General features: G+C 42.9%; 1 protein-coding gene across 4 annotated transcripts in view; it reads left to right on the forward strand.

Annotated features, from left to right (window-relative positions):
• The window catches only part of sbf2 (SET binding factor 2), a 101,785-nt gene extending 81,775 nt beyond the window's left edge, over positions 1 to 20,010 (forward strand). For 3 of the 4 annotated variants that reach the window (XM_084001612.1, XM_084001610.1, XM_084001613.1), the window contains 19 exons: positions 636 to 811; positions 983 to 1,116; positions 1,228 to 1,429; positions 1,901 to 2,097; positions 2,392 to 2,532; positions 3,734 to 3,817; positions 5,887 to 5,961; positions 7,067 to 7,245; positions 8,475 to 8,651; positions 9,080 to 9,181; positions 12,106 to 12,291; positions 13,328 to 13,454; positions 13,847 to 13,974; positions 14,837 to 15,061; positions 15,167 to 15,274; positions 15,412 to 15,602; positions 16,469 to 16,556; positions 16,641 to 16,772; positions 18,617 to 20,010. In XM_084001612.1, the coding sequence (XP_083857738.1) occupies positions 636 to 811; positions 983 to 1,116; positions 1,228 to 1,429; positions 1,901 to 2,097; positions 2,392 to 2,532; positions 3,734 to 3,817; positions 5,887 to 5,961; positions 7,067 to 7,245; positions 8,475 to 8,651; positions 9,080 to 9,181; positions 12,106 to 12,291; positions 13,328 to 13,454; positions 13,847 to 13,974; positions 14,837 to 15,061; positions 15,167 to 15,274; positions 15,412 to 15,602; positions 16,469 to 16,556; positions 16,641 to 16,772; positions 18,617 to 18,715 (2,751 nt within the window). In that variant the 3' untranslated portion in view covers positions 18,716 to 20,010. The remainder of the gene's footprint in view (positions 1 to 635; positions 812 to 982; positions 1,117 to 1,227; positions 1,430 to 1,900; positions 2,098 to 2,391; positions 2,533 to 3,733; positions 3,818 to 5,886; positions 5,962 to 7,066; positions 7,246 to 8,474; positions 8,652 to 9,079; positions 9,182 to 12,105; positions 12,292 to 13,327; positions 13,455 to 13,846; positions 13,975 to 14,836; positions 15,062 to 15,166; positions 15,275 to 15,411; positions 15,603 to 16,468; positions 16,557 to 16,640; positions 16,773 to 18,616) is intronic. The other variant, XM_084001611.1, reaches the window with a different exon arrangement.
• The last annotated feature ends 618 nt before the right edge of the window (positions 20,011 to 20,628 follow it).

A 20,628-nucleotide genomic window follows, 5' to 3' on the forward strand; every position in this document is an offset into this window, starting at 1 on the left:
AAACTTTTTTAATTTTCTAATTAGCTGGGATGTCAAGGGGTTTAAAAACTGCACAATAAATAAGCAGCAACACTTTTAATTATAATTACAATGCAGTGTGGGAAATCTTTTAGAAAGTCCATTCTTGTGTTTCATAACATGAGCTTGTTTCTTAGTGTCATAAGAAAAGTAATTCTCAGCCAAGCATGTGTTTTTAGTCTTTAGATGTTCTGCTGTTAAACTTTTTATGGTTCATTCCTATCTTTTTACTAACACAGATGATGAAAGTGTCCATGTTCTTGGAGTGTGGGTCAGTTGACATATGTGGACAGCTTTTTTGGGTGACCCCACTAACTGGAATCTGTGTGTGTGGGTGTTTGTGGAAATGATACACGAGCTGTTTTACCGATCTTGTGTTGAAGATGTGGAAGTTCCAGATCTGCACACATTCGCAAATGTTTGGCTTTTAGGCGAGGAATCCTCACAGAGATAAACAAGACATCTCTGGCCCAATGAGATCCTCCCTACTTTAAAAAACACGTGCATGTTGTTTGGTCTGGACAGAAATAGAGTGCAGTGTCAACATGAAATGTTGCCTCTGAAATGTATCTTTGCCAGTGTTGTTAAATAATCAGTTTGCCTAATTTATCTTTTAGTTGATAAAAGTGGCGTTCGATGAGGAGGTGAGCTCAGAGACTGTTGAGATCTTCAGGAAGCACCTCCAGAGGATCCGCTACCCACAATCCATCTTCAGCTCCTTTGCGTTTGCTGCAGGACAAACGACACCTCAGCTTATCCTTCCAAAGCAAAAAGAGAGGAACACTGGGTTCAGGTTAGTGGTGCAGCGTACATCACTGAGTATAAATCATGCTGCCATCTGAAATACTAGTGTAAATAAATACATGCCTTGACATTTTTACTCCTCTGGAAATAGCGCCAAGGCCTTTTGTTCCTTTCGCTTAAGCTGGCATCATTAAATTTGTCTCCTCTGTGCTCCTCTCAGAACACTGTCCAAAACTATTGTCAAGGGAGCAAAGAGGGCTGGAAAGATCACCATGGGCCGTGGCAGCCAAAGCACACTGAAGAAGAACGAGAGAGGCAGCAGAATGACGTGGCATGAAGACGATGACATTTCAAGTGAGAGAAACGACTCGTCGACAGTCGATTATGTGAAGGGGAATAAAGAGACCGAAGAAATAGTAAAAGCTTTAAAAAAAATAGTACTTAAGTTTTGCGTTTGTCTTCCAGTATCAGACGACGGCGAGCCGCCTCCCAGCAGCACTTTGCGAGCGTCAGAGAAGTCCACAATGGAGCAGCTGGTGGAGCAGTCCTGTTTCCGTGACTACCAGCGCCTGGGCCTCGGCACCATCACCGCCAGCTCGTCTCGCTCCAAATCAGGGGAGCAGTTCAGGATCACGGCCGTGAACAGACTCTACTCTCTCTGCCGCAGGTACACACACACGCGGCCAGCTTCGGCTGATCGTTGCAGCAGCGCGGCTACATGGGAGTCAGGAAGCTGCTGATTCCACTAATCGCAGCAGAGCAGGAGGAGAATATTACTTTCCAGGATTTGAAGGCCTCCTGGAAGCTTTTATAAGCGTCAGCATCTCAAAGGTCCAGCGGGGAAGTCCTCCTTTACCTGGCGGATACATCTCTGGCCTGAATCTGGTGGCCTCTGTACTCGCCCAGCAATAGCCAGTCTGTTAAACAAAAACACACATGCTGTGAATAATCTAATTCTAATCCCACTCGGATCTTCACTTTAAATTCTGTAGAACATTTATTCAGCTGCATTTTTTATGTCCCGCTATGAGTATATGAACAAATTGCTTCGCAGTGGCTCATTGAGGATGGATGTTATTTTTCTCTAAAACCGGGATCATTGTGTGATTTCTGCTCTCTCTCTCTCTCTCTCTGTCAGTTACCCGGGGCTGCTGGTGGTTCCTCAGGCCGTACAGGACAGCAGTTTACACAAGGTGGCCCGCGGCTACAGACACAACCGTCTGCCTGTTGTCTGTTGGAAACATCCCCGCACCAAAGCCGTCCTGCTTCGCTCGGGGGGCTTCCACAGCAAGAGTGTGGTGGGGTTGTTCAAGTCACAGAACCCCTCCTCAACAGGTGTGAATGTCCAGCATGCAGCTTTTATTCTCTAAAGCTATTGAGAGGAAAACTTTGATCTATATAGTAAATGCTGATTACTTTTTTCCTCCACTACTGGGTGAAGTGAGGTTGAACTGAGCTGAACTGGTTTTATCTTGTCAATGTCATTGACACCAGTGACACCAATTCTACTGTTTCAGCAGCTCTGCCTCTTAAAAAATGTTTTTCTATCTGTGGTCTGTAGTTGGTAATTATTTTAAAATGGTGATTATTATGTTCTGTCTTAACTGTGGTCTTGTCTTTTGCCTTTAGCCCCCGCCTCATCCTCAGATTCATCCAGTAGTCTTGAACAAGAGAAGTACCTGCAAGCCATCCTGGACTCCATCCCTATCTACTTCAAGATGAATGGGACCAACACCTTGTCCAACCGCTCCCTCATCGGCCTTTCACCAGGTACTCTAACACGACCAGGCTGAACATGTTCAGATTCTGCTTTTATGTATCTTGTATGTATTATGTATCTGCTGCTTCTCGCCTTTAGGGTTGTTGAGATTTTTAGATTAGAGACAATTCATATGTGTTGTGTAAGTTTTGTAAGATTGCATGTAATACAGTTATATTTTGTGTTCTCAAAACAGGAGAAGCACAGATTCAAGTTAAACATTAATCATAAGTCTGTAACATATAAGCGATGCCCTGCGGTGAACCACTGAGTCTGATAATGGAACATCTGAATGGCATGCGGCCATCAGTGTTATCAATTAAACACGTGTTTGACAAGTCTGAGTGTTGGATATGAGAAAAGTCTGTTAAAACCAAACTAGGTAGAAAGCTTTGTTGCCAAGATGTGAGTCTCTGAGCCGTGTCCTCTTTACCAGCATTGTCTGATCAAGCCCAGTTAATGTTAATTTGGTTGGTATACATAGTGCAAATGTGTAAAATTTGTATAAAATGAATGCACAGTCACTTTGTACAATGGATTTTAGCTAAAGTAAAGCATACATGTTGGTGTGCTTCTCAGATTATGGGTTATTTATCAGCAAAAATACATAAATTTCCATATGATGTGTACACTAGATCATCAGACTAACCATCAGCGTACCAGCCTGCAGAGAGTCACTGCAAAGTGCCTGTGAGGTTTTAACTCCGGGCATTTAGTTCCTTCAAACCAAATCTACGTCACCTGACTCCCATGCTCCTACCTGACCTGAATTTGCCGTGTGTTGTTGGGATGGCCTTGGCTCTGCCGTGGGAAAAAACCTAGTTTGTTTGCAAAGGGCAAGGGGCCGTGTAGAGTTCATTTCTTCTGATAAAGTGAAAAACTGCAGATTCTGCACTCTTCGGTTTTATTTTTGTTCACTGCAGCTCCGTATGTTCTTCGCAATTATTGTCTTCGCTATTGTGTTTCCTCTGGTCAGCGGCTATTTTTCACCTACTTATCTTTGTGCAGTGTGTGTGTGTGTGTGTGTGTGTGTGTGTGTGCATAAGAGACAGAGAGAGAGAGACTGCATGGGAGAAATAGTGTATCTGATATCACACTTCCAAGGAGATTTGTACAAAACAGGGGTTATGTAAGAATCACAGGACAACCTGGGGTCACTAGTGTTGAGTCCATCCATCTCCTCTGACAACCTCCTGGATGTTTTGTCTTCAGGTAGTGAAAGGAGGACATCCAGGATACCAAAGATGGCTCCGGTCCATCTAGACATCCCATTCTCAAACAGCTTTACCAGAGGAGGTGAGTGTTTTCCTCCGTTTCCTAGTCAACACATCATGTGTCTTCCTGAGTCCTGGTAAAAGATTAAATACCCGCACCGTCATCTGTAGACTATACTTGTGCGTATCTTAGTAGTAACACTTTAGAGAAAGGTTACAAGGGAAGTGTACACATTCAATCACAGGCTGTTTGTTGATCCTCCTTTGACATAAGACATTTTATTGATCCCATTTGCAACAGTAGCACAGAAGTACAGGACAAGTAAAGGAAGTAAGGAATAAATTATAAAGACATTTACTATCTACAAATATAAGTAAAACAAAAATATGTAGTGTTATATACAAAAAATATTTAAATAGAGAAAAAAACTATATGTACAAGTGGTCACATATTCCCTTTATTTTTCCTCCTGTTGAATATGCTGTGACAGCATGGTAAGGTGACAAGCAGACGAGTATTACATGTAACCTTCTAGACAGATAATAAACCTAATGAACCGTTGGGATGACACATCACTATGACTGTAAACTGGAATGTGACATTTTTGAGGAAACCAGTCACTGGATCAGATACGGGGTCAAAGGTGAAAATATTTTGCACTCAGTGACTCTTTTCAACACTATCAAAATTCTTTGTAACATGAGGTTTTTCACTCTAAATTTTCATCATCGCAAACTGATACAATATCCAGTAATCACCGCTGGATTTAGGATTATCACTGAAGCATTCTTGGCCTCTTTGAATCCAAGGTTTTTAAAATTTGAAGCAGATTTACCTGGAAAGTGGCATGATTGGAGACTTATTTGCAATTGCCACAGCTAGGACATATTGTTTCCAGTGTCAGCAGCAACTCCATCTGTGAAACACATAACTGCAACTTTCTCCAATTCCTCATTAGGGCCACTAGCTTATCCATCTTATTGTCCAATGATTTCACGTTGCCCATCACGATAGAGGAGAGAGAGATTCTCTTCTCCATCCCTCTGTCTCTGTTGACTGGACCCAGTTCTCTCCCCTTGTCACATCCTCTCCTGCTGATTCCCGAGGGGGCGTCTGGCGTTCTGGTCGCCATGCTGGCTGGTCCCAGCGCAGTCAGCTGATCCCTGCTGTAAACAATAGCGATAGCTGAGCTGATTGATGGTATTCAAAAACAGACCAGAGCTCTCTCCACTCACATGTTTAGAGGGGATGCAGTTTAAATTAGTTAAATGTCTAAAGAAGAAAGAAATGAGCAGGATGCATGGGGGAAAAAAAAATATAATAGATATTGTGTGGGCCTATGATTGCAGTTAATTAAAGTAATATAGTTTAGTTCTCTAGATAGGTAAGTTAGAGTTATGCTTTCTGTCTTTGAGGTTTATGTTGAGTTTAATTCATGTTTGATTTCCACCTCAGCCCTGCTTACAGCTTGTGTAAATCCCATTTGCAGTATTTCCATGCTTTCTCTACTTTTTGTCTTTGTATAGTGGGCTGTACAAAGGCATTTCTAATGTTGTCACTGTGCAAAGACTAGGCTGTCTATGCCTTTTATATAATACATATAACTTATGAGACAAAAGAAAACTGAAACCATTAATATAAACAAAAAAACACAGGTATCAGAGACACAACAAATGAAAGAAACAGAATGAATAGAGTTATAATGTTAAGATTTCTCTTTGCAAAAATCAAAACAAAAGAGAAGTCATGGACATTCAGGTAAAATGTACAAAGTCAAACTTCCCCTCATTTTCTGAAACATTAGCAACACAGTCGGCCTCTGTTCACACGTCTCCACTTTACAAGAGAACAAATGATAAAGCACAGTGACTCCAGCCTGGTGCAGGGAGGTGCAGTCAGACTCTTTGTCTTCATGTCATCGCTCACAGTCACGGACAAACACATTCATGCATGCTGTGACAATCATCCTCTTGATCATGATGTAATTCAACCTGTGTAACTCTTCATTTGCATGACTTTTTTTTTTCCTGTGGTCTGAAGTGGCTTGTAGGTGGTGATGTCCCTATGATGTTGACATGATTTTATTTTTTCGTGCCCTTCTCCCTGCCCTCATCCTCTCTCTACTCCCCCTGTACAAAACCACCCGCCAGTGCTTCAGTACAGAGATAAACTTTTCACTCACTCAAACCAAAAACCTGCCAGTAAGGAGAGAATCCAACATCAAGGTATAGTCAAACTGTCTCTCTCCCCAACCAGTCCTCTTACAAGTGTCCCCTCCCGCTCTAACATACAGTAAACTCCACGACTCATCCTTTTTTCCTCCTGCTAACATACACAAACGCTCACTAACCAAGTCACGACTACACAGCGCCGCGCTGCAAACCCCCTTACAAAGACCTTCTACTAATCATCGCTGACTTTGCGGGTGCTCTTCTGGGAGCTGTGGTTTTTCACAAACCGAAGCGGCTGCTCTAATGTGGCTTTTTCCATTGTTAATGTGTTGGCAAAGCGGGGCGAACTGTGGTCAGTTAAGAGCCAGGTTCAGACTGAAGAGGAAACAAAACTGTTTGTCATGGCAGACAAGTCATGATTCACACACAGTGTGGCTCCACTGGACGACGTGATCTTTAGCATAATGAAAACAGCTGGAGGATAATTCTCCAAAGAGTGACTCAAAAGGATTCATTTGACATGAGCGTGTGGTGATTAACGATGACAGCAGTCAGGTTAATCTTGCCATCAGGTGTGGCGTCAGGTGTAAACACTTAGATTGTTGAACATACTTGTGAAAAGCATTACCGACAGCCTTTGAAACGGATCCAATTTCAGGACTTCCCAGGAATAGCTCTGGATTGTATTTGAGTCAGTTTGGTTCGAGGCTCTTGTATAACTGCCCTGTTTGTCGAAGCTGACATTAGTGCAATTAAAAAAAAAAAAACGCAAAAGGGGTCAAAAGCAACGATTGTGAAAAATCATGTCCTTCCTGACAGTGATTCATGCTGTTTGGACGGTGTTGCATGCTGGTTTTCGGAGAAATTGCTTCTAGACTTGTTGACTTGCTGAAAAATTCCAACAACTTCTGCTTCTAATATCTCAACACACACCCGATTCACAGAGGGGACTGCTTTGTTGGTGGACTGAAAGAATGAAGGTGTTTACATAATCCCTGTTGTACCGCTGTGCATGTAAACGTAGTCCGCATGTCATGTGTTGTTCATCATTCAGTCTTAGTTTGTTTGACAAGCATGTGTACATCAGTGGCATTTGAACAGGCCGGCTCCTGCGTGTGCGTGTGTGTGTGACTCTTGTTTGTATCTATGTGTTTCGCAGGCATGTGGGCCAGCCTGCGCTCCAGCAGCAGACTCAGCCAGCACCCGTTGGCAGCAGACGTGGGCGCCAAACTAGCAGGGAAGGATCTGGCGCCCCCTGCAGGCAGCAGCAGTCTGCAGGCTCAGCTCCTCAAACAGCAAGCTGCCCTTTACATCTTTGGAGAAAAGTCACATTTAAGGGTGAGAGAATGAAATAAAGCCGCCGTCTGGAGGCCGAGAAGACATTTTGTCATGAAATGTGTCAGTTTTTTAATTTGACGCTTGTGTTGTTTCAACTGCTCTGCCATAAAGTCCATTTTTAGGGGGATGATGATTCAAAAACAACCAAACACCTCAGTATAGCGCAGCCAAGTACAACAAGACCTTTAACTACGACTGCAGGAAGAAACACATACGCGAGCTTACAGAGATAATGTCAACAAAAACGAAGCATAATAAACCAAACGTAATTGATGGCAGGACTGATGTATCGGATAGCAACAGATTTTGAAATCACAATGTGTGAAGGTTAAGTTCAGAATCTGCAGTCACACCAAGCACAGCAAAACAATACTGATGTATTTTATGTGGCATGTCTATTGAGGAATAATTTAGTTGTTAAAGAAATGAAGAAATTTCCATTATTAACCTGTGTGGAGTGAGGATTGTAATAATAATAATAATGAAAATGATTTACATTTATATAGCGCTTTTCATGATACCCAAAGCGCTTTACAGAAACCATTATTCATTCATATTGTATATTTAATATAGCTGCTCTACGAGAGAGTTGTAATTTATTCCAGATAATACATGCACGCAGTTCCATGTCTGATGATAGATATTGTGTTAAAAGTTATATGTAAATAAACGTGTGGTACAGTAACTCAATAAGATATTTTATATATTTTGCTAATAACATTTTCATCAGTGCCACTGAGTCGGCTATTACAGGTCAGATGGACTTTGCACAGTATCCACAGTTAACTTAGACAAGTGAATCGTCTCTCAACCCGTTGGTCAAAAATTTAAACTTAAATGCGACTTGGACGTGATAATATCTCAGTTACACCTCGTGGGAATTTCTTCTTCAAACGTTCACTTGGACTCAAGGATGAGCTGATAAGAATTTAGTGGTCAAAGGTCACTGGGACCTCACAAGTGATGAGGTGCGAACATTTTAAATCTGAATAGTCAAAGTTCATTTTTCTTTGTGACATAGCTGAGATAGGCCGTGACCCTAGTGCAGGATAAGCGGTATAGAAAATTAATGAATGTTCTGCAAAAAACACCACATTGATGACTGTACTTCCTGTAAGTTGGCTTGTTCGTGGAGACGGGGGTGGTAATTCTAGTTGTATTAGTGAATTAAAAAAAAAAAAAAAAGGATTTCTTCTGAGTGACTCACTGCTGTCTCTCTGTGCTGACAGGGCCTCAGAGTGGACTCCTCTCTCAACTGTGAACTGGTGCCAGTGGAGTTTGCGGACACGCGGCAGGTGAAAGCTGCTCTCAAGAAGCTGCTGAGGGCTTGTGCTCCCAGCGCCACGCCGTCCGACTCGGAGGACTCCTTTCTTAAAGCCTTGGAAGACTCTGAGTGGACTCTGCAGGTGACACAACTCACAAACAACGCTGTTTTTCACTTTCGAAATGACTCAGTCAGATTTTTTTAGTGTGTGAGAACGACCCAGCAGTCCACTCTTCCTGCTCATCCTGTGTATCAGATTCACATAATGGATAAATCCACTCTGAAGCCAGTTTCCCAAGGGAAACGGATTCACAACGATGGGATAGCAGCAGAGCTCTTATCATGCTGGTTATCTGATCGACCCTCTGCAGCCTTTGTCCTTACATTGAACATGTTATACACTGTCGTATAAAGTATTATCTGTGGGAAACGCTTCATAGGCAACAAAGCGGTAACAAACGTGATACTGTATGCTCAAACAGGATTAATCTGTGTGTGCTGTGCGTGCCTGTGTGTGTGTGTGTGTGTGTGTGTGTATGTTTCACATGCACATGTTTTGGTCTCCCACAGATTCACAAGATCCTGCAGCTGGCATTGTTTCTGGTGGAGCTTCTGGACAGCGGCTCATCTGTTCTCCTCAGCTTGGAGGACGGCTGGGACATTACTACACAAGTGAGAAAATGCACAAACATCGTTGTGAAATAATAACACACAAGTAAGGTGCCCAATATTTAGGAAAAACAGAGAGAGGATTGAAGATTTGTCTTCCAACTTTAATTCTGTGTTAAAATTACAGAATAATATAAGATGATGATATATTACAAGATACAGACATTGAAATGCTGGCATAAGAAAATGAAAAAATGCGGCGCTGTAAATGGTGATGGAGACGAGTGTAGATAAATCATTCATTACGTGTCTACCCTGCACTTAAAAGCCTGTAAATGGAGGAATAAGAAGAAGGGCGGGTTGGTAACTGTAACTACAACTTCCCTGGTGCAGATGGAGGTTGAAGTCCAGATGGGGTTCTTGTTACATTTCACACCGCGTCTTTGTTCATAGCAGCTGATAAAAAACACTGTAGAGAATGCATGGCTCAAAAGAGACAAATACATGTATTACAACACACACACACACACACACACACACACACACAAGTATCATCTTCAGAGGGAAGCAGCAACAAGATGCTGTGATGGATCTGACCTGAAGTGCAAGTATTTGTTTATGGTAATCTGATAAACTAGATTCACTTGTTAAAAATGAAATACTGTCAGAAATAGCCAACTCTTAATAAAACACTTGTTTATCGCATGACAGTTTTTAACCATTCACCAGAATAGAATAACAAGCAGGCCAACAAATAAATGCAATAAACAAAAGGCCAAGACAACAAGAAACAAACAAGTTAATTAATATATAAAAACAAAAAAGATATAAAAAAGGATCCAGATGCAGTCACACAACTGCTTCCAAGAGAGTACCACCAGTGAACAATACTTATACTCATAGCCAAACTGTTTGGTCTTTGTTAAGAGAGCTGTGTTTTTGCCCTCCATTCCTCTAATGTCTACATTGAGATTAAAATCAGAAACAAGTTGCTTAGAATAGTTTAAATGAGATTGATCAATGTTGACGATAAAGTTTATTAGAGATTCTCCACAGGCCCTCGTGGCTTTTATTCAGACTGCACTTCTGAATGGGCCATGTGTGAATCATAAATCTGGCACGCTCTGCCACGCTTCTCCTCGCTCTCCTCTCGCCTCCCAATCGCTTGTCACTGTTGACACGATTATGCAGAGATAGATAATGAAAAGGTCTGAAGTCTTGAAGCCATATGTCACTGATTTCTGCTGATTTCAATCACGAAAAGTTCATGGTTCTGATTTTGTGGCATGTAAACAGAAAGTCTGCTTCAATCCTGATCAATTTTCAGTATCTGTTTGCTGATGCACTCAGTATTTCATCGCATGTTTTCTCTCTGAGCTCATATTTTCCATGTTGACCTGTTAAAGTGCACATGTTTGTGTTGCAAGCGCCCTGTCCTTCAAATGTGTTTACGGGGGTTGGTAGGGCCCTGGGCTGCTGTTTAAAAGCGCACTTTGTGGATCCCTTATGCCAGGCACGTGTTCGGCCCGGAGCATCTCTCTCCACGGGCCACCGACTCCATCACGCCACGTCCTGATCGACCCACACAGGCAAATGGGCTCCATATGCTCTGGCTCTCCCGCCTCTGTCCACGGACCATAGACACCCAGCAGACAGGATGCAGAACTGTCTTGCTTTCTTTTCAAACCCTGTTTAATGTTTCTCCTTCTTATCCTCTGACCCTATGTCTCTCTCTCTCACAGCCACTCTGCTCTCTCATGCTTTTTTTCGTTCTTTTTTTTTTTGTAAATCTTCTCCTCAGTCAGTAATCTTACGGGGGTTTATTTCCGTCGCGGGGGCACATGGTGCTTTCTCCACCACTCAGATGGACACTGGATGTTCTTGTAAACCCCACGGGGTCGAAACCGTGGACTGTTTTTCCCGCTCATTCCACACGCGTCAGGGCTCATTAGTCGTGTCGGAGGAGACACGGGCGGGGGAGCGGGCCAAGCATATTGTATGTGTGTAGACAAGTGGTTCTCCGACTTGGTGCTCTGTGGAATGAGCTCAAGTGTGCCTGAAGACTTTGTTACAATGTTATATAAATGTTATTGATAACAGATGATCAGTTAAACATTGTGTTGTTAGAAGGCAGAAAATATCCTTCACCCAGCCAGCCTCCACTTTCCTCTTGTCCTACTCCGGTGGAAATCGTTATCGTGTCCAATCAGAGACAGCGAGGTGTTGATGGGTTTGAATACTTTACAAACACTGTCACTTCTGGCCCAGATCACCTTTTTATTGGTTATGTCACCAGGATTTAATATCACATCCTGCTGGGAAAGCACTGAAAACAAAAGTTGACTAATACATAATATAAAAACTTGGAACATAAACCAAATATAAGTAAATGGTCAAAGGTCAACTACATTGTGACATCATTACGTTCTGCAAAAACACTTCTGGCCGCCGTTCAATTCTGTAACTCTGGACGAGGAGCGGTGGCCATGTTTCCTGCAGCTTGGCTGGCCGGTGGAGTCATTCAACTGTGAGGCAGTAATTCTAGCTAATAGTGAAATTTTTATTGGCTTTTTCAGATCTGGCAACATGACAGTCGTGCATAAAACATTAGATAACAAAATAAGTTGTCATGAGCCACATAGGCATTAATAAATACATTCCAGTTATCCCATATTAAAATAGTTTGTTGTTTTGTCCATGTTTTTCCATTTTTGTCTAAATCAATATTTGACACAACACACTGAAATATATTTCCTGAACGATATTGATGATATTTTAATAGTGTACACTGTACACTGGGATTTTCTTGTTTTGCCACAGTTCTTCAGAAAACACACACCACAAACCAGGAGAAACGAACAGAATAAAATAATATTTGTCCTTGTTTCCTTGTCTTGTGTTTGATCTGGATTCCTGTGAAACTGTGAGAAATCTCATCCTCATTTTCTGTCTTTTGGCTTCTCCTCTCTCTCTCCCTCCGTCTGCAGGTGGTGTCTTTGGTGCAGCTGCTGAGCGATCCTTTCTACCGGACTCTGGAGGGATTTCAGGTGCTGCTGGAGAAGGAGTGGCTGTCGTTCGGCCACAAATTCAGCCAGCGGAGCAACCTGAGTCCCAGCAGCCAGGGCAGCGGCTTCACTCCCATCTTCCTGCAGTTCCTGGACTGTGTGCACCAGGTGAGGTTTACCCCCCACCGGCCCTCGCTGCCCCCTGCAACACGACTCCTCTCTGCTTTCCCTCCACGACTGAACATCATTCATACTGACTTCCTGAGCTCATCACATTCCTGAAATACACACAGGCGAGAGGGCGAAGAAGGCGAGAAATTCAGCTGTCATTATCCATACATTTGGTTTAGTTTTGCACTTTCTAATGCTGGATATGTAATTTCAACAGTGTGTTGCAGCAGAGTGTGCAGAGAAGCTGCTGCCCAGATGGTCCGTGAACCCAGTGATCAGCGTTGAGCTGTCTGCACTCATGTGTTTCAGCATCCCTTCGCAATTCAGTGCGTGTTTAGAGCTGCATGTGGAAAATTGCAGTTCTGGGGATTGAGAGTCTCTAGGAAGGCTTGGGTGTGCTTCAGGATTTCGCTGGGGGGTGGGGGGTTAAGAATGAAGCTCATACAGCTGAGTTCCAGAAAAACTGTGTCCGCTCTGAAATGCTAACTTTAGAGGATGTTGTAGGGTTTTTTTGTGTCTCCTGGGGTTGTAAAGACCCACTCCCATACACTTACATCAACACATAGTTTCTGCATTTGTCTTTTTTAAACTGTTAGCTTGGCAGCTACCACGGTTTGGCGGGGGTCCTGGGGTCTGGAGAGCTATAAACGGGGGAGAGAGGATTCGGACAAAAGCTGAAAATAGAAGTGCCTCATCTCCAAAACAGCTGTTGTTTTTTCCAATAGGCCCAGGTGGCCTCAAATATTCAACACTTCTTCTTTCTCATTGGCCACCTCACACCACTGGATGGGAACAATGGGGCCGTAGTCATCCTGGCTCAGTCTGGATTGTGTCTGGCGGTGATGATATCACCACCTTTGCCCCGACGAGCACAGGAGAGGCTCTTTCCTGTTTCTAATTGGTCAACTCTGCGGTGGAGGGATATGAAGCCACAAAACAAGGACATGTTCCAGCTGTCACACACACACACACACACACACACTGACCCTTTCTCTCTGTCTTTATCTCTATCTGTCTTTTCACGTCTTTGCAGATTTTGGAGCAGCATCCTCTGGAGTTTGAGTTTAATCAGTATTATCTGAAGTTCCTGGCCTATCATCACATCTCTAACCGCTTCAAGAACTTCCTGTTGGACTCAGACTATGAGCGCTTGGAACATGGTCAGTGTCCTTTGCAAGTTAAATCATGGGGGGATTTTTTTTTATTAGGTTTTTAATATTGTCTCTTCTCATACTGTGGAAATGCTGCACGACGACAGGCTGTGTGTCATTTTCATATAAACCACAGCGCTGCGTCAGAGTCTTTTAGCTTTATGAAAGGATGTGTGGAAATTGGAGGTGAGGTGTCTGTGTTGATGTTCTGTGAAATGAGTCAGAATGAGTTCTCTAGTGATCAAAACCCAGAGCAAGCCAAACGTTTATCTTATTTCCAACAGAATGATGACACACAAAAACAACAGTTTAATTACAACTATTTGTGACTGAAGTGTTGCATCAGCTAAAAGAATCAGAGATGAACTCGCTCAACAGCTTCTCCTCTGTGTTTGCCGCAGGCTTGTTGTTTGAGGATAAAGGTGACAAACAGGCTCGGAGAGGCATCTCCATCTGGGAGTTCATCAACAGGATGCACCGCAGGAGTCCCATCTTCTTCAACTACCTGTACAGCCCCTCGGAGAGCGAGGTGAGTGTTTCTGACGGCAGCTGACACACCGAGCAGAGACGATGTTACCTTCACAGGTAGATGGGACAAGTTGGCGCAGAGCATCAAACACTCATAAAACCAGTTTTAGAGTTTGAATGAAAAGGTCTTGGCCCAGGTAGCTGCTGAACGCCCGTCTACAGTTGATAATGACACAATGAGATAATGGTCTGTGTGGACTGAAACAGTAACTTCCACATACATATTTGTAATTAGTTTATCACTGAATGTAACTATTTTTACTCAAGTTACATGTTGAAAGCTGTACTTTGACCTATATTTAGTCAGTAGTACTTCTAGTCCAGAGAGTTCCTCCACTGCTGCTGTAATGACTAAGCTGCTGCTGATAAAATTGGCAGACTTAAAAGGACAAGAGTCGCTGTATTCATAATAAATCCAAAGCAAAGTGAAAAGAAAAGATAAGTGGAAAAAAAACAAACATTTGTGATGATTAAATAGTTTGAGCAGATGTGTAGGTACTTTTTGTACTGGAGCCTTTGCACTGTGGGCTTTTTATCTCCTTTGACTTGAGACAGAAGAACTTGGACTTCTTTTTTTCCCCTCTGCCTCTTCTGCAGATTCCTGTTGTTTCAATTTATTTATTGTTAAATAAAGAATGCAAATCTTTGCCCAAACTAGAGTTGCGAAAATACTGTGTCAAACTTAGGAGATAAAGTTGAGTCATTGAATCTCTTATCATATGTCCGCAGTTATTTTGTTCTGTAATCATTTTGAGCGCCTCTGTGTTCTTGTCATTTTCTGACAGATAGTCGTTCTCTGTCACCGATACCGCTCTTGTTTTTGGACGACGTCTAACGCTCATTTAAAAACCTTTCTGTTGCAGACGATCCTGAAGCCTCTGACGAGCATCCCCAGCCTGAGGAAGTGGGACTTCTTCACAGATGAGACTCTGTCCACGGGGCCGTGTTACGACTGGCACACGATGGCCGTGCGGTTGGAGAGCCCGGAGGAGGCCGACACCGTCTCCAACAGCAAGAGGAGGATCGTCTGGCCGTGCTACAGCAGCGTGAGCCGCGCCCAGCCCGACGCCATCACCAAGCTCCTCGCCGTAAGAGCATGCAAACCAAAGCTTCGGTCTTGAGTTTCATCCGGTTCTGTTCCTGTATCGTGTATCAAAACTGACAGCTTCTCTTGCTCGTTGCTGTCGCTGCAGGACATCGAGAAGCTGGAGGGAGAACTGAACCAGGCACCTGAGAAATGGCAGACGACTCTGGAGAGAGTCAGGATCAGTATCCAGGAAGACCTCAAGCAAGAAGGAAATGTGCGTATTAGAAGAACAGAGATGATGTTACATTAGAAAAAAAAACACACCAGGAATAGACTCAAATCTCTTAAGCTGTGTGATTCTTAAAAAAAAACACTTCTTGTCCGTGTTTTTCTTTCCTTGTTTTTCCGCAGCTCCATAAACAGTCACTGTCCATCTCAGGCCTCATTCCCACGTCCGGCCTGCAGGCCTTCCAGCGCCGCTCCATGCTGCACCTGCCAGACAGCGCGATGGGCGAGGATCGCAGCACGGCCACGGCCAACGGCATCAACCGCCGCGCCGCGACTCTCTACAACCAGTTCACCCCCAAGAGCGAGGAGAACAGGTGGGTCGTGAACTTCCTGAGTGAAACAAATACGAAGTCCACATTTTATTCACTTACAAACTGCTGCTGACAGGCCGGTCCGGTTTTGGAAGATGAGTCAGCGCCGTGGTATGCTGTGTGTCATGTTTGTGAGGATTGTCTGTACTCTGTTAAACTCTGGGTGTGTAATTTTACAATTACTGGGAGGTTAAAGTACAGTCTCTTGGCTCAGATATCTGGATGTTTTCCACTCAGTTGGACAAACGGTGATTAAAATCTACTTCATGTAAATTATTTTTTTACTTTGCTGCATGTGCTAATCACATTTTTCATTCCAAATAACGTCCGAACAGATGATGTAGGAGAATCAGAAACACACTTGCAGCTCCATCATTGTCTCTCCTCATCACATCTGTGTGATAAAGCCACTGATGGATCAAATAACCTCCTATATTACCAGATGTTTACTATTTTACAAGGCAGCTAAATCACTGAGACAGACACATAAGTTGGACATGAGTGAAAACTTTGACCAGGTTCAAATGCGAGAGCAGAGACTCACTGATCTTTACTCTCTCAAACACCCGTTTTTGGCCTCTTTACACAACGAGAACACAATGTACAAAAACATTGCTGCAGCTGAACATATGGAGAAACATGCCACTCTGTGTTTGTGTTGTTCACTCCCGTCTTTCTGCCTCGTGTGCAACAAACGCTTGGAATGGCTCCACATCAACAAACAACAAAAGATTAGTGATATTAATATTAGGAATAATGTTCACACTCGCTGCGGTTCAACAGCATCATCTGTTCTCCAGAAGGCTCAGAGACATTACATCCAGTCTGAACGCGCCGCCTTGGATCTCACTGTGTGTGTTATTGTTCAGGTCTTACGAGGGGATCCTGTATAAACGTGGAGCGCTGCTGAAAGGCTGGAAACCTCGCTGGTTTGTGTTAGACATTACAAAACACCAGGTGAGAAAAACTTGAGCTGCTCTTTAGAAACACTAAGCTCTGAGTGACGCGCTGCAGCTTCACGTGACTCATGTCTCTCCACAGCTGAGGTACTACGACACGGGGGAGGACACCAACTGCAGGGGACACATCGACCTGGCAGAGGTGGAGTCCGTGGTGATCGCTGCGCCGACTATAGGAGCGCCCAAACACATCAGTGAGAAGGCTTTCTTTGACGTGAGTACACGGGAACACAAAACGTCACCTGTTTTCATCTGATACGTGATACTTGACGCAGGATTTAATGATCTGATCTCTGAATATCAGCACAAAGAAACTGTGGCTGCAGCAGCACAAACAGACCCGACACATAAAGATTAGGGACAAGCCAAGAATACTATTGTTTCAGACTACAGTAATTGATTATTTTTTCCCTCTTTCCTCTGTGTTGCTCATAAATATTCATCTTAAAGGAATAGTTCACAATACTCCGGAGTAGTTTTTTATTCCTCAAAGTGCATCTGGAGACCTGGGATGGGGGTTCGTAGTCTAACGAAAACTTTATATGAGAGTCCCGACACAAGAACGTCCATAAAACTACACAAAAACCTTGTAATATTCCTCCATACTGCTCGTCCACTGCAATTCAAGTGTCCTGAAGGGATATACTCCAGAGTTTACTCGAAACAACTTCATTTAGGACATTTTTACAGCCTAAACAGTCCTGTATTGCGCTCTGACGTTCACACGCGTCAACCTAAGAGCGTGCCCTGGCAAATTCAATACAGGAGTGTTTAGTTTCGAGTAAACTCTGGACTATATCCCTTCAGGACACGTGGAATGCAGCAGATGAGCAGTAAGGAGGAAGATTACAAGGTTTTTGTGTAGTCTTATGGTCTTTTTGTGTCAGGCGCTATTGACTCTCATATAAGGATTTCGTTGGACTACGAACCGGCCTCCCTGGTCTCCAGATGCACTTTGAGGAATAAAAAAATATTCATCAGCATGAGGGTGAGTCAATACTGACTGAATTTCATTTTTTGGTGAACTATTCCTTTAACAGATTTCAATCATTCAAACAACAAATAAATAACAACCAGCTTATCAAGAAAAAAAAAAAGTTAAACCAGGATTAGGCGCATAAATACAGTAAATGGGATGTTAACGGGCTCAGAGAGAATATGCTTGGGCAGGGTTGGGCTGGATTTTTTTAACAATCAAGCGCCAGAAAATAAATGTGGAAAATCACATTTTGCAAATCAACATAATCTTCACATAAACCCACTCAGTTTTTCCAGATTTGATGATTCATCCCTAATGAAGATGGTGTGCGTTTCCGTTTCTGTGCCGTCTGTTCAGTTTCACTTCTTGTTGTTGTACGTCAAAGAATTCTAGAGAGGGGGCGTTGGGTAGAGCAGATGCCCCATTTACAGAGGCTGTTCGATTCCCGGTTCGATTCCCCCGGTGGTCCTTTGCCACATGTCGTTCCCCCCTCTCTACTGTCCTGTCAATTAAATGCCTAAAAAAAACCAAAATATAGTTAAAAAAAAAATCTGGGGCACCATATAGCTCAGTGGGTCCTATATGCAGAGGCTACAGTCCTCACTGCAGCCGGCCCCGGTTGGAATCCCGCATCCGGTGGCCCTTTGCTGCGTGTCATTCCCCCTCTCTCTGCCTCCCCATTTCTGATCTCTCTCAACTGTACTATCAAATTAAGACAAAAAGCCCCAAAAATATACTTAGAAAAATAAAATAAAATCTAGAAAGATGCTATCTATCTATCTATCTATCTATCTATCTATCTATCTATCTATCTATCTATCTATCTATCTATCTATCTATCTATCTATCTATCTATCTATCTATCTATCTATCTATCTATCTATCTATCTTCTCCCCCCTCTCTCTCTACACTGTCCTATCAAATAAAGCCAATAACCCCCCCCAAAAAAGTAGAAATAGGAATAAAAAGAATGAAATAGAGACTCAAATGATTAATGATGAACATGCATCTTGTTCTTGTGACATTCCTTTGTGTTGTTGCCCTTTCCTGTCTAACCTTCGTTATCTGACGCTTCCAGCTGAAGACCAGCAAGCGAGTCTACAACTTCTGTGCGTCAGACGCGCCCAGCGCTCAGCTGTGGATGGACAAGATCCAGAACTGCATCTCGGACGCCTGAACACTGAGGTCGTATCGTGAACACTTAAAGAGGCGGCTGAGAGCAGGCGGCTGAGAGCAGAGACGTGACCACCGCTCAACTCAAGCTCTCAGATGTTCTTTAAGAAACATAAATAAATAAATGAATAGAAATCTGGGGGACCACAGTGAACAAAGTGCCTGGAGGTGGAGGACGAGCGCGTCCGTCCACCTCTCTGCCTGTTACTGAGCAGCTCGTCAGGCTGTCGTCACTCTGGAGTCGAGCGCGTTCGTCTCTGCTGTCAGCTCCTCTCTGGTCGTGTGCCTCCGACAGGGATGAAGTGAAGATAAGCTGACGTCTTAGGGGACTGCACTACCGAGGAACTGTTATCCTTCTTAAGCTGTAAATAGATCAAAGCAATATCACTGGCCATTCAAACTGTGGGTTCAATTTTAAGACTTTGGAAATATAGAAAATAACCTATAAAAGATTTTCTATCAGATATTTTACTATGAGGAAAGGTTATTGCTGCTTGAAGAAGAAGAAACGTGTGAACCACCAAAAAAAACTCAGAGATTTTAAATGCACAACATTAAGAAGCAATTTGTTTGCACTTAGCTCTAAAGTATGCACTCCTCATCAAACAGAGATTTTTAACAGATGCAGACAGCGAGGCGTACAGCATTACTTTACAATGTACATACGACGGTTCCTCACGACAAGACTTAATGAAAAGAATTTGCACAGTGAGTTCAAAAGAGTTACCTGACATTTTTCTATTTAAATAAGTGACGTTTTCTCTATTTTGTTGAATGTTTATTGACTCCTGGTTAACACACGTGTCTCATGTAATGTAAATTATTATTTTTTATTAAAAGTGTAACTGTAAGTGTGGTGGCTTCATGTTTTTTTTTTTGTTTTCTGTAAATACATGTGTGACATTTCATTTTATAAACTGTATGTACTGAACATAAGTATACTTTTCTAACCGCAGTTCTAATGTGATCAAACAAGTCTTTTGTTTGTTTGTTTTTTAAATGTGTCGTTACTGGTGCAAAAAAAACCTGAGTGGCCTGTTCCCTGTTTGTGATGAAACGTTGTTCTGAAAGTGGAGAGTGGTTTTGTTTTTGTTGTCGAGGTAATTCAGACAGGCTCTGTGTCTTAAGGGCTTTTAAAATGAATATATCATGTAGGACATTGTGGTTTCCAGAGACCCCCGTCATATCTGTGCTCTGTTCGTGCAACCTTTACAGTTTCATTCAAAAAGAGAAGAAAACAAATGAAACTATTCAAAGATGTCTTTTTTTCATTACTGTATCTTTGTACCATGTTTGGTGATGACACTAATTTTTTTGGAAATAAATCAAACATACTTGAAACTACTCGTTTCCTGTGTTTTTGTTTTTCTGAGTCAACATCAGATCCTTTACTGAAGTCACTTTGAAGTCCTGCGTTTCATTGAGCCGGTTGACGTCCGTTACCGAGTCGACTTAAGGGAAATCATTAAACAGTTAAGGTGTTCACGTCAGAAGAAAAGATAAACAAATGAAAAGAAACCAGCCCTGACATCACTGGAGTTTGCCAAAGAGTAGCTTGACACTCTTTAACGCTACTGGGAAAATGTTTTATGGCCTGATGATGAAACTCAGGTTGAAATGTTTGGGATTAACACGCAGCACGGCGTGTGGTGTAAAAAGGTCAGCGCATACCAACGTGAAAACATCATCCCAAAGGTGAGAGAGAGTGGAAGCAGCTCACTGATCTGGTGCTTTGGTGCTGCATGTGGACCTGAACGGCTCCACGTCTCACAGGGAGAAGAGAGGGGGAGTGAAGATCCAACTTCATCAAGGTCTCCTGAGCTCAGGAGGAGTTCAGTGATGCAGCACGACAGGAAACATGAAAGCAAATCGAACAGAGATTCAAACAATGTGGATTGACCTGAGGAGAGTCGCTCA

The sequence above is a fragment of the Trachurus trachurus genome, assembly GCF_905171665.1.
Source record: "Trachurus trachurus genome assembly, chromosome: 3".
Lineage (NCBI taxonomy): Eukaryota > Metazoa > Chordata > Actinopteri > Carangiformes > Carangidae > Trachurus > Trachurus trachurus.